General features: G+C 40.5%; 1 protein-coding gene across 5 annotated transcripts in view; it reads right to left on the bottom strand.

The window, feature by feature from the left end:
• Positions 1 to 1,793: 1,793 nt before the first annotated feature.
• The window catches only part of sina (E3 ubiquitin-protein ligase sina), a 29,155-nt gene continuing 18,403 nt past the window's right edge, over positions 1,794 to 12,545 (bottom strand). For all 5 annotated transcript variants that reach the window (XM_022789806.2, XM_022789808.2, XM_086981140.1 and 2 more), the window contains 4 exons: positions 6,116 to 6,486; positions 5,568 to 5,778; positions 4,896 to 5,088; positions 1,794 to 4,691 (listed from right to left, as the gene is read on the bottom strand). In XM_022789806.2, coding sequence (XP_022645541.1) covers positions 4,514 to 4,691; positions 4,896 to 5,088; positions 5,568 to 5,778; positions 6,116 to 6,486 — 953 coding nt within the window. In that variant the 3' untranslated portion in view covers positions 1,794 to 4,513. The remainder of the gene's footprint in view (positions 4,692 to 4,895; positions 5,089 to 5,567; positions 5,779 to 6,115; positions 6,487 to 12,545) is intronic.

The raw sequence follows: 12,545 nt of genomic DNA, 5'->3' as shown, positions 1-12,545 counted from the left end.
TAAGCAGTGTCAACAATTACCCTATCAATAGTAAAATTGTTCTAACATTTTTTTTTCGAAACATGTTCTCTATCAAAACTATAATTGAACCACTCTAAGAAGTGAGCGGTGCAATCCGTGGTTGTCGCAGTGTTCCCGAATAACCCTCCTCTACCCTGGTGGTTCTCCAACTAATTTTTTCATCGAGCATACAGCCTCCTTTTGCTATAGCAGTCAGTGATTTCTATCACATCTTGAACTCTTCCGTCTTTCTTAATGAAGCCGGCATTCCCGACCCCGTTGCAACGAATAGGTTCAGCAGGACCTTGTAACGTCAAGCCATCGTGTACGCCAGAACACTCTTCTGCGCTCTGCAAGTTAACGCTTAAGTTGTCGTTTCTTAAATTACGCACCGTCAGGACAGCCAGTGTTCGAGGCTCTTTCGGAGAGACTAGTGCATTATCTGCTGATGAAAATACTAATTCGTTACCACCCAAATAACGACCTTGGCAAAAGGCATCTTTTTATATATATATCGGTAAAGCTATTAAGTAGTTCGTCGGGATGCCTACCCCAGTTAGGGGTACATTTGCACGCCCAAGTCCATTCGAAGAGTCAACCATGAACGATTTAATCAGCTGAATGCGGTATTGCTAGGTCAATTATTCCTGACAATATTCTATAGTACACAGCTTAGGTAGGAGGAACGAAATAGTGTTTATAATGAGCCATGTCTGGCAATAAACCAGTTACCAGCCAATATCTAATAAAAGCAATGACTTTTAAACGTGCGTAGATTGAAAGCGAACCTGTTATCCAATGGGCCAACGTACAGATGGACATAACTAAAAATATATGCATATAAGATAAACAACAAGTCAACTCGTTAAGTTTCGAACTTAACGAACTGTCTTGACAAAAAACTTTGTACTGTTACAAAATTTTTCGTAATATGCAGTCGTCGAATATTGTTTTATATAATAGACTTGTTTGTACATAATAACTGATTTGACCGAGGACCGATTTAATCATCAACCTGTTGTTGCTCTACCAAAGTTTGCAATGCGTTCATTTATACTTTAGGACTATAATTAGATGAATCGAAATAATGGTTGTTTATTTACTTGTTATTACAAAGCTGCGCAAATCGGGGCTTGAATTGCTGAATTGGATCTTTTCCATTACACCGCTAGGCAGACTGGAGTGGCGAAATCCCAACTGGATGAATTGCTTTTAACAATATAGAGTTCGATTTTTCCTCACAGCCGAGGAACGTTGGCATTGGCACAACAATTGTCTATTGCTGACAAATGTAATTAGGCATATTGTGCCCAACAGTTCCATATGAGGAAGCCGTTTATACTACTTAGAACGAAACTTTTGCTAGCGACCCAATTTAAGCGCTAACTACCAGCATCATGTTGTCCCCTTCCCTTACCCTGTCGGGGCAGAAACGTGCTTGCCCACCATGTGCATTCGACATTAAACAATTTCATAAGTCAACATTTAAAGAAATTTTTATTAACACACAGTAACCAAGTAAGTTCGCAGGCTGCGATCAATCAAAAATCACATAACGGTCTCAGTACTCTTTAAATACGCTTACACAGAAGATCTGAGGATCCGGGAGTGATGAATACGTATATTACGTTATTAGAACGTCGCTAGTAGTACTGGTTTTCAGTCGATTATTTAAGAGCATCAAAGATAGTTTGCGCAAACAAAATTCGAATACAACTGAATCTTACATTGTTATACATTGAGTGAAGTTTTTTATTCACTACCCTAACAATTGTACAATGAATTAGGCGTCATCACTGTGAAGCAATAAAATGGACGATTTATTTACATTGATTTATTCAACTTCCAACCTATATTTTGTTGCGTTCAGTCCTCCATTCTTTCTCACATGCATTCTTTCCGTCACGATTCCACCTATTCGTAGATTTCAGCTTGCAGCTTGGTCTTTACCCTAACTTTGCTCTAATCCGCCAATATTTAGTTTATTCGGTACTTGGCGAAATTTTACACAATTAGACTTAGACGTCCGATGTCCTGATCAGCTCTTTGTCCTTTCAGTCTATTTCCTGTCGATTCACATGCTTGTTCCTCCATTCCCGAATCGCATTCTGGGCTGTCTTATACATATGGATAGATATATGTGTATATATCTTTATACATAGCAGGTATCTTCCATATGCCTGTTCAACTGGTTATATTGTTCGCCATAAACATGATCCTGCCAGCTCGGATTTGGAACGATTTGAGCCCATCACGCGTAGCACAAACCCATTACATCGAAGTGTTAAAAACTGTCATACACTTCACTTATAATAATATTTGTTGTTGTTATTATTATTTGAGATAAGGCACCTAAATCGGTGCTGTTTCCACTCTGTCTTCGTATTGGAAAGCGTCATGAAATTATATTATCATCTAGCCTGTTTCGCTATTACACGAAAACTCCGCCCAGATGACTGCTGCCAGAAACTCAGATGACTGCTGGAACTGCCATGTGGAATTATACAAATCACCTTTTGTTTTTCATAGGGGCGATACTTCCGTACCTACGCTATACTGCTAGTTGTTTGCATTTAAGTTCCAGGCCACCGAATTCTTGACTTTTGCTTGTCTTCTACTTCCGAGTGGCGCTGTACCACTTTTGTTCCCCGCCAAAAACAACTTAGCTCTGGCATTCGCTAGCATAAAACAGATAAAACAAGAAATCAAGCCTTAGAGCTTGCGGTAATTCTTATTCGCTTGATGGATACTTCAGACACAAAGATATCATTAACAGACCTGACCTTGAAAGTCTTCAGCGAAACTGCTCGAGCCACAGACGTCCCGTCCTATCCGTCCGGTGTCGTTCATAGTTGTAGCCAGCTCTTCATTAACCCAATAATTTCGAAGTTACGTCTACGAGCTACTGTAGTTTAGTAAATTCTATGCAACTGGGTCAAGCAAACAATTCTAACGAGCTTAAAGTATCTGTTTTATGCGTAGCTCTATTGCTTGCTGTATAATTGCCTTGTATTTGCTAGAGCAGTGATTTTACATAACGAAACGTCCACTATTGTCTACATAATTTATTATTACTACTATGATGATTATTGCCTGTAGTTCGTTATTCATCTTTAGCCCCTAGAGTAACGTTGTTTTGTTGCCTCCGAGAGTTTGTGTATATGGACCCGATGCCCGTTCGCTAGTAAAGTCCCGCGTTACTTCAACATAATTTTGCCTGGGAAACAAGTCGATTATCTACATTAGACTTCCTTTTGAGTTCTCCTCCTTTGATTCTTCGACCCATTACTTTCCATGTTCTAATGTCGGCGTTACCGCAAGCACACAAATCGTTATGACGTGAACAAAGTATAACTCGTAGTAAATATCCACAAGATTCTTTTGAAATACTCCTTGTTATTACACGATGCCTTCGCTTCCACGGACAATCATGGACATTTTTCAATGGCTGACCTGATGATTAATAATTCTAGTAGTTTTATTAGTCACCGAATCTGTAAATGCGAGCGAGCAGGAACGGCCACAGGTAAGTGGATACACCGGCTGGGGTGCAGGAAAAGCCGTCGCGATTGCAGTACGCATTTGCCTATTCAAGGCGCAGCCTTAGTCGCCTATGACTGACTAAATGCTACAAGGAGTTTATATTAATAATGTCCTTTTGTCGACCACCTGTCGTACATGTAACACAAAATAATGGAAATGAGTTCCGGACGGAGGACTCACACAAAATGCCTTGGTGTTGGTGAAATCTGCCGTCTATCGCTCTATCACTCTTGTTTAACGCACTACGAACTAGTCATCTGCACTTCATTTTCATAATGTCGTTACCTCTATGTACAGAGGCAAATCTTCCTATGAACGCGGTCTCGTAAATTATATTTTTCCATGATTTTCACATTAAATTACCAATTTTAGTTGGAACAGCTCAACAAGCCGGCAACGGATACAAATTGAATAACAGTAGTGAGTGAGAGTCGCATAGCCGTCTCAGTTAATCCAGCGGTTTGTTTCCCAGCGACATTAGTTATCGACGCTCGGTAAGCAACAACTTTTCATCGATAGTGATCGATTATGACTGTAAACACAAAATCTAAAAGGAACGTAAGTACAGCAGTGGTATTCTACCACCATTAACTACATCTTTGATCCGCTTTGCCATCTCCTATAGGCAACTGTTGGTTGGCCATTGGCAAGCGTTCATTTATAAACTTTATATTGGATATCTTTGCCATTGCAATGGGATGCTTACGTTCTTCCTAATTTCGTAGATCGGATGGTACCGTCAGGTCACTCGAAAAGGATCTCGTCAACCGTTAACAAACAATGCATCTGGCCATAAAACCCGCCGCCACTCGAAACATGACGCGATACGGGGGCCGTTCGGGCATTTGTTTGTTTTTGCTTGTGTTCGTTTTATCTGTGACTACTTCGGTTTGTCTGAAGTGTCTGAGGTTTGGCCGAAGAGTCCGCCGCCAGCCTGCGCTTATGGCTCATCCCATGCTCCAATTGATTCTCAGACAACATTTATGGTTACATTGATACCTAGGTTGCCGTTATCTGCGAAGAACTTGGCGACAGAGGTGTCAAACACGAGGCAGTCGTTGTTCATAATAGCGGATTGAACGCCTTCGTGAATCGATCGGGGCGTGGCCTCCCACGTTAAACGACGTTTGTTTCCATTGAGCTCAAGCCTGCAAAATAACGCAGCCACATTTTGTTAGACCGTAATGTCGAAACTGTGGTCACAAGTATGAGCAATCTCTCACGAATGGCCGAGATTGTGGATGGCGTAATAATGTTCGAAGTTCAAAAGTCAAATTTTGTCATACATTTGCCGTGTATCGGTGAATGGAGATGGGGAAAAGCTATTTGAAACCTGTTTTATCTGGTCGTACCTGTATACAAAATTCTCGGCCTGTTTCCTTGATCCGATGATTTGGACAATGGCAAAGAACTGTTGATATCCTTCATATTTCTCCTGTTTTTCAAGGACAAGCATAAAGTGCTGTCCAAAGCATGACTGCATCATGACCCAGTCAACGGCTCCAGGTAAGTTGATATCCGTTGCCAAGAAAACAATATCCTCGCCTGAGAACGCAAACATTTAGCGAAAAACCATACACTGGTTACAAAAGTCTCACCTCTATTTCGACTAAATCACATTTCGCAGGAGTGTTTCGTGAGATCTGCGTTCGTTACACAGATACTCACGTTTTGTGACTTCGAAGGCTCATTAATTTAGACAAAGACAACATCATTTCTTATTGTAGTTAAGATTTTCATTCGGAAAATTGACGCAGTGATAAAATACAGTGCATTGCTAAAGAGAGAAATATCTAAACGCGGATAATTGAATTAAGTAATTGCCGTTTTAGAAGGACAGGTATTCTGTGCTAAAATATTACGCCCAATATAAACGCAGAGTTTCTTTATTGGGGTGCACCCGCTAGTGTTTTGTCCTACTACCGCTACCAACAAATGTAGTATTCCCTAACCAAAAAGGAAGACAATGTAGAGCGCTTTCAACGGTCTTCGCCTCTTGACTCGATCGCCCTATGCTACCTTACCTTGTAACGTCGTGATTGACTTGTGCTGTTGCGTGAGATGCGCCATAACCATATCAAGCGAGCCAAGCCACTTGCACGAGGCGCCTGGACAAGGGCAACTATACGGGCGAAACTCGCAGACCTCTTCGTGACCGACTTTCTCAGCGTGACTCAACAGATGGTGACATCCATTTGATTGAAACTTGCACGGAAACGACACCGAGGCCGCTACCTGTATCATGATCACAGTTCATTTATGATAAGAGAAAAATAGAAGAACGAAATTAGACTTCAGTCTAGCAATAGGTTTTAGCGGCTCAGGTTAGGGACTTTAAGGATATATACATTTTTATGGAATCTTCCATATCATTTGGTTGGCTCACTGAGGTTCACAAAGTACGATTAGGACAGAAGACTCCACCTACTCGCTAAATTTCTATCTTTTTACAGTGCCTACTAGGAAAAGATGTCCGGACATATCTGCTGTCAACTACAGAAAGCGGTACAATCTTAAGTAAACTTTGATGATTTCACGATTGTCGTTTTTATACAGTGTGTTCGCTGCGTACCTTTTCCATAGCCAGATTGCGAATATTGCCGATTGGCGCCCTGCAGGTGGGACAGCACGAAAGCTTCTCCCGACATACACAACAGACAAGATGACCATTTTGACACTGTAGTATCGGTGGAAGGACATAATCAAAACAAACGGGACACTCAAACAATGCGGCAAGATGTGTGCTGGATGGCGAACCCCCAAGCGCTCCAGCACCGGCTACCCCTAAAGCACCGGCGTTCCCGACGCCACCCCCGGTCCCGGCAGTACCTCCGCATCCTCCTGCACCACTCCCGTTGCCGGAACCTAAGGGATTGTTATTTGATGCGGACGCTGAGCCGCCTCCACAAGTTGACGGCAGATTTTGGTTGATTGGAGTGGCCGCTGAAATGAAAGTGTGGAAAGTTCTAATTTTACGTTGTATAAATAAACTAAATACTAACGACCATATATATGTATGATGTTGGAGCCCATCTCGATCATAATAATCTAAAAAAAAAATCGACTACCGAACTTCCTTGCTAATAAAAGCGGCCAACGTCTCAGGTTGCACACTGTATAGTACACAACAATGGCCATCACATATATGCACACGCTGCAAACTATAGTCCCTTATTACGCACCTCTCCCAATGACGGTTGCTTACTGGCGATAAATGTTCGCCCTATCCCCTCAGCAGATCTGGCTAGATTGCATCAAATTACTTTCGGGTAGATTAAAACGTACGCAGTCACAAATTAACATTATTCATAGAATCTGTGTCACCAGTGACGAACATGTTGCTAACGGCAATATTTTGTCACGGCTCACTTGTGTCACGTAAACAACAACACTTCACAGTGCTTGGCATGTAGGCATTGAAATGTACGGTCATACCCTCTTACCGAAATCACGGCTTACTGCCGGCTACGTTCACAATGTGTAGCACAATTGTGATAGTAATAATCATAATATTATAAAAATAAAGATATATTTATCTGCTTCACCCTGTCCAGTTATGCTTTAAGGTGGCTTTGATTTGCATTCGAAAAGAGTGCTTCATCTGTCGTTATGTAAGGCACACGTATCCCTGCCTGGTATCGCGTACGATTGTTTTCCTTGGAGTTTCGTTACTGATTGATGACTGCGTCTCTGAACGCAAAACGCTTTGTCTGCTTTGATTACGGCTGTCTAACCTCCTCTTTGATTCGCTAGACTTTGGTAACCGTCGACACTAGACTATTGCGTCGCGCTATCGAACCGTGGTCTGGCCAGATAACGCGGATCTGTTCGATCACGAATTCTAAGATGTTCAAGTGAGATCGATGCATATATTAATCCTGTCGTAATTGAAATAGTCTTTGTTACATGTTCTACAAAAAGAGAACTGCGATATCAAAAAAGACAAGGTCACCTAGATCTCAGCAAGGGATTTTTTTGTATTGATTAGGTTAGTCAATTGTCCATCGCAAATGTCAGAAAATGATTGCAGTTTGAGAATGCTATCTAAATCACACATTAAAAAGATTTTTTTTCTTTATTTTTACTATTACGGCAGGGTACCGTTTTACAGTTCGATAAGGTTATGAAAAAAAAAAATTATTTTTGCTTAGGTGAGTAGTTTTATTCACTACCCCAACAGCTCGCAAATAACTACATGTACATTATGCATACGTTTGATTTCTATTATCAAAATATTCACTCATTTATCGTTCTATTTACAATCAACCATCACTTTGGGTAGGTAGCTGCGACTGCAGTTTTCTAAAATCCTCGTGAATGTTACTGTTTTTGGTGTCAAGGCTTGCTAGGCCGATAATCAGAGCCCAACAGAACGCAAGCCGTTTACCATCAACCACTCTGCTGTAACAGATGGGGGGGGGGGAGGTCAATCAATCGTCCTGTCGTCCATTCAACTTCTTAATTATCGTCGCCCGGTCTGCATCATTCGTTGTGAACTTCGCTTTATTATACCGATTTTTCGAACGGCTAGACGCTTGCCTGTGCGTCCACGATATGTTACGCGCTGTCGGCAGGTATAGCTCTTTATTATTTAATTATAGTAGATCCTGCTGCGGGAAGGCGCGAGTCGAGGTCAGCACTAGGTCCCGCTTTGGCATACAGCAACAGCAATGGCAATGGCAGGCGCGATAGAACTGGTCTAATTTAATCACTGGCCAATAAATTGTATGCTAGCTTCTATTACGGACGGTGTCGATGTCCTGATCTATCGGGGCCGATGTTGAATCTGTGTGTTACACCAAGTATATTGATGGAAAACAAAGCCTTTCGGCGGTAGAGAAACAGTCGTGGCAGTAGTGGTTGACTATGGGCAGCGTGTCCGGCAATGGCGATGTTTCTTTTCCTGTAGCCCTGCGCAGAACCTTCGAGACTTCTATGAACCGACTTACGATGATACTTGTCCATCCATGTTAGTTTATTCACGTACAGATTAAAGTTGGTTCGTATACGTGAATAACGCATTACCAATGCAAATGCCACAACGACGCATACGAAGGCAAACAAAGGCACCGAAGAAATGAGGGAAAACCGATTTTGAGGAGCGAATCCTATCGGATTAAAGTTCAATATCTGAAACGCTACACACGCTAAGTAAACGCTTACAATAACGCAGGTTGACCGTGTAGTAGAAGTAGTATCAAAAGCTTTAATTTTCCGTTTAAACGATGTGTATGCTGCCCTGATAACTTTGACAAACTTAATCATATAAGGTAGGTTGATGCTAGCCTAAAACTAAAACCCAGCAATAAGACTCCTTTCTTATCTATATAGAGAAATTTATTGTTTACTCAACTTTCGTTGATTAAGCTATAAGTCGAAATGTGTTGTCCATTATTGTTTTTGTTGTTTTGCGAAAATTTCATATTTTGAGTACTTTAGTTCCAACTTGTGAGAGATCGCTACTATTATCAGACAATAAAAGTAATATTAATTGATTAATCAGCATTAATGATAAAGCAAAAAGATCAAATGCACAGTGGTGGGCCAGATATTCTAGCCTTCTTGGCCCATTTGTTCCTGTTCTGTATCGTCACAGGTTTGACCTCTTCTCTACCATCTTATTACGAGCACGCAAGATGCTTCAATCGGTTCTCAAAGTTCGGACTGGATTCATCTTAGCGCTAACATTTAAAATTGGAAATAACCTAATGAACGTTACACCAAACAAACACTTTGTTGTTATATATAAAGGTTCGGATGTCTAGTCTCAACGTTTACATCAGGCAGAAGATGCTTTATTAATCAAATTTCTTCATTGAGCAACAACGAAAGTATACGCCATTACCGAATATATATTTGTATAGCTAAATAGATTTGCCCAATGACTGTTGGCGTGCTTGAGGCAACTGGTTTCTATATCCATACATTTGTTTACGATATACCCACTAGCTGAAACGACCCCGCCAAGCATTAACCTGAGAATTTTGTACAATGTGTAGCTCGGCTATGACACGCGCGTTAAAGTGTCATACTCCGCGGGCTTCTTTCTGGGCCGTCAATAACAAGGTCAGAGTGTACCCCAGCCTTGCTGCGCGTCGATAGATTGTTCTACCTAATTTGATGGGTTCCCGTGGCCACTTTTGTTTCAGAAACTAATGAATAATATCTGACTAGGTCACCGTGATTCTGGCATTAACATCACACTAATTATTACTATATATTAGTGGCATTATTACGCAGCATATAAGCGGCAATTGTTATAATAGAGCAAATATCCATGATACAAATCTATCACAACGCATAGTAGATATCTCCCGAATAACATTGTTTTTAATCCGTCCTCATACCTTCCAATTCGTCAAATGGACAGGAACTGCCCAATCGTATCAAATGCCAACAATTATGTGTATGATAGGCACTAAGTATTTCGCGTAGGTGGGCGTTAAGCATGTTCACTTGATGGATAATTAGGACAGCGTCCTAACTAATGTGGGCTACGCTAGCTGATCTGGCACAACCCATCGACTTTGGGATTGATCACACGGGCAAGAAAGAAGCCAGATATTTATATGCATACATATGAATACCTAGGGTGCGACCTATCCGGAGTTTTTCTAATGCTTTTTTTCTAAACAGGGACACAACTCAACGATTTTTTCGCGCGTACCAAAAATGACATTTCGAATGGTCAAGATTATTCGATATAAGCACTACTCGCTGCAATCACACCTTCAAATTAAGACTCGTTTACTTACCATTTCCAAAGTACTTCCGTCTTTATTTCGCAAATTATTATAATCATGCGTCAAACAATATGGCTGCCGCAAACTCGCTGAAATATCCCTGACATATACACCATACAGAAAAACTAAAAAATTGACCAAAAGGGGGCCAAATCTTCCAAAGATGCAGTCAAATGGGCTGTAATAAAGTCCAAAGAGTGCAAAAAGGTTACAGTTGAAACAGACTCAATTGCTAATTGATAATTTCTCTCCAAAACGCCTCTTAATTTCGGTACAAACAGTTCAGGTGTATGTTCAGGAGCCCTTTTAGAATTTTTATGTTTCAAATTTAAACCCCATTAAGGATCTTCGAGTTTACCTATGAAAATCTTTGTTGATCCTTTAGTAGTCGAATAAAAACTTGCAACATTAAAAAAATGGTAAGAAGTTTTTAGCCTCGTTAGCGCTTTGCCCAACACAAATAGATTAGATAATAGCTCATCGCATTGTTTTTCGCCAGGAGTTGTCACTCTAAAAAGGGCTGGTCTAGTTCTGGCACTAGAGGGAGCGGATGAAGACGTGCCTGCCGCGGCAATATCCTGTTGAGGTTTATCCGGATACACAGCAGTCGTATATTTATGAATGCTTAGGAGCAAGTAGTAAACAACCAATATGAGCATGCCAGTCGTTTCAGTTTTCGGACTTTCTTTCGCGCTAAAAGAATATCGCAAAATAAGTCACATAGCGTCTGCTAATGTCGTCTACAATCTTCGAAAAAAAAACCCGTCACGATGCAGACTTACCAGCATCAAATCAAGTTAGTATCGTTAGCAGATTAGCAAAAAACAATAACATTTTAGCAAAACTTACCTCGCTTGGATCACATGAGCTCGGCACGAAATTCCCTGAAAATTCAAGTGTTTCAACACCAGCCAACGGAAGCTGACTAAAAAATTAGCTTTTAATAGAAACGCTACACTGTGGGAGAAAATGTCTTATTTAAATGAGCAGAACTAGTATTGGTTGTCTATTCTTGAGATAAAATAAGTCTGGCAAGATCCCATTAGCGCTGGATTTTCACTCACAGCTCTAACGGGACGACCCCCTGCTTGATTAATATGAAGCTACCGACAGGTCATTGCCACCGTATTACTAGCTAAGGTGTATCATATAACATTAACTAACAGGATTCGTGAATATTCGTTACCAACCACTATTTTATAATATTCCGGTATATCAGCAGCAGAACACGCGTGAGGTAAATTTCTGAACTTGTTTATCACAAATCTGTCTTCAAAATAAATGTTGCACTTTGTTATAGCCGTGAATCACCCCCATCGTGTCTTCGACCATCATCAGCAGCGATGTAACTATCCTATAGAATATCATAAGAAATAAACGCCATAAAAGAAAGATTTCTATAACGAATGGAAATTTGTGCGTAGTTCACAGTACGAATATAATTACAGCCGATAATTTAAATATATAATCTAGTATATATTAAAGATACATGCCAGGTAAATGGAGTCTCCAAAAAACAGATCGAAAACTTCTTTGTTCTGTATGAGCTGAAGTCTCCAGGTAGACACTATTATGTAACTCAGTCGGTGCAACTTTCTCTTGTCAAATATCAGTTTATGTAATGCTGCGCTGTAATGACAGCAGTATTTTACACATCGTCGTCTGCTTTAATAATCCAATAGTAATTCCAAGCAATAACATAAAAAATGCAACATTCAGATTTATTAATATGTTATATATTATTATAAATACGTTAGTAACTGGTAGGACAACTTGTCCTACAAATTGTCATCCTTCCCATCGCAATTTGCAGCATTTTGACATTTTGACAACAGAACGTTCTCGACACATGGATATCAGGACAACGAAGATGATACGCCTTCCGCCCAAAGAAACCTAAGTCATTTTTTATTTAGATAGTAAATTTGCGGAAGTAAGTCTTGGCCTTTTTATGCTAAATGTCTTATTTTAATTCTAATACCGCAGCAGTCACAAAGGCGAAACGAATCTTATTGTTTGCCTTTCATATAAAAATAAGCCGAATTTCGCAATGTTAGCCGAAGTAATTTTACGTCCCTCTATACGGGAACCGTCCATACGATTTCTCTAATCTGATGCAGATCTGAGAATTTCACACGTTCTTAACCCCCTACATTTGGCCCCGCGTAGCGACTTCCGGAAGTAAAATTTGTTTAAATATGAATAGAACAAAGGAATGCAAGTCATAGTGATACTCAAAGATCTTGACATGCTCAAACA

This window comes from Varroa destructor, unplaced genomic scaffold (assembly GCF_002443255.2).
Source record: "Varroa destructor unplaced genomic scaffold, Vdes_3.0 BEIS01000002.1, whole genome shotgun sequence".
Lineage (NCBI taxonomy): Eukaryota > Metazoa > Arthropoda > Arachnida > Mesostigmata > Varroidae > Varroa > Varroa destructor.
This window is presented reverse-complemented; position numbering and strand designations above follow the sequence as displayed.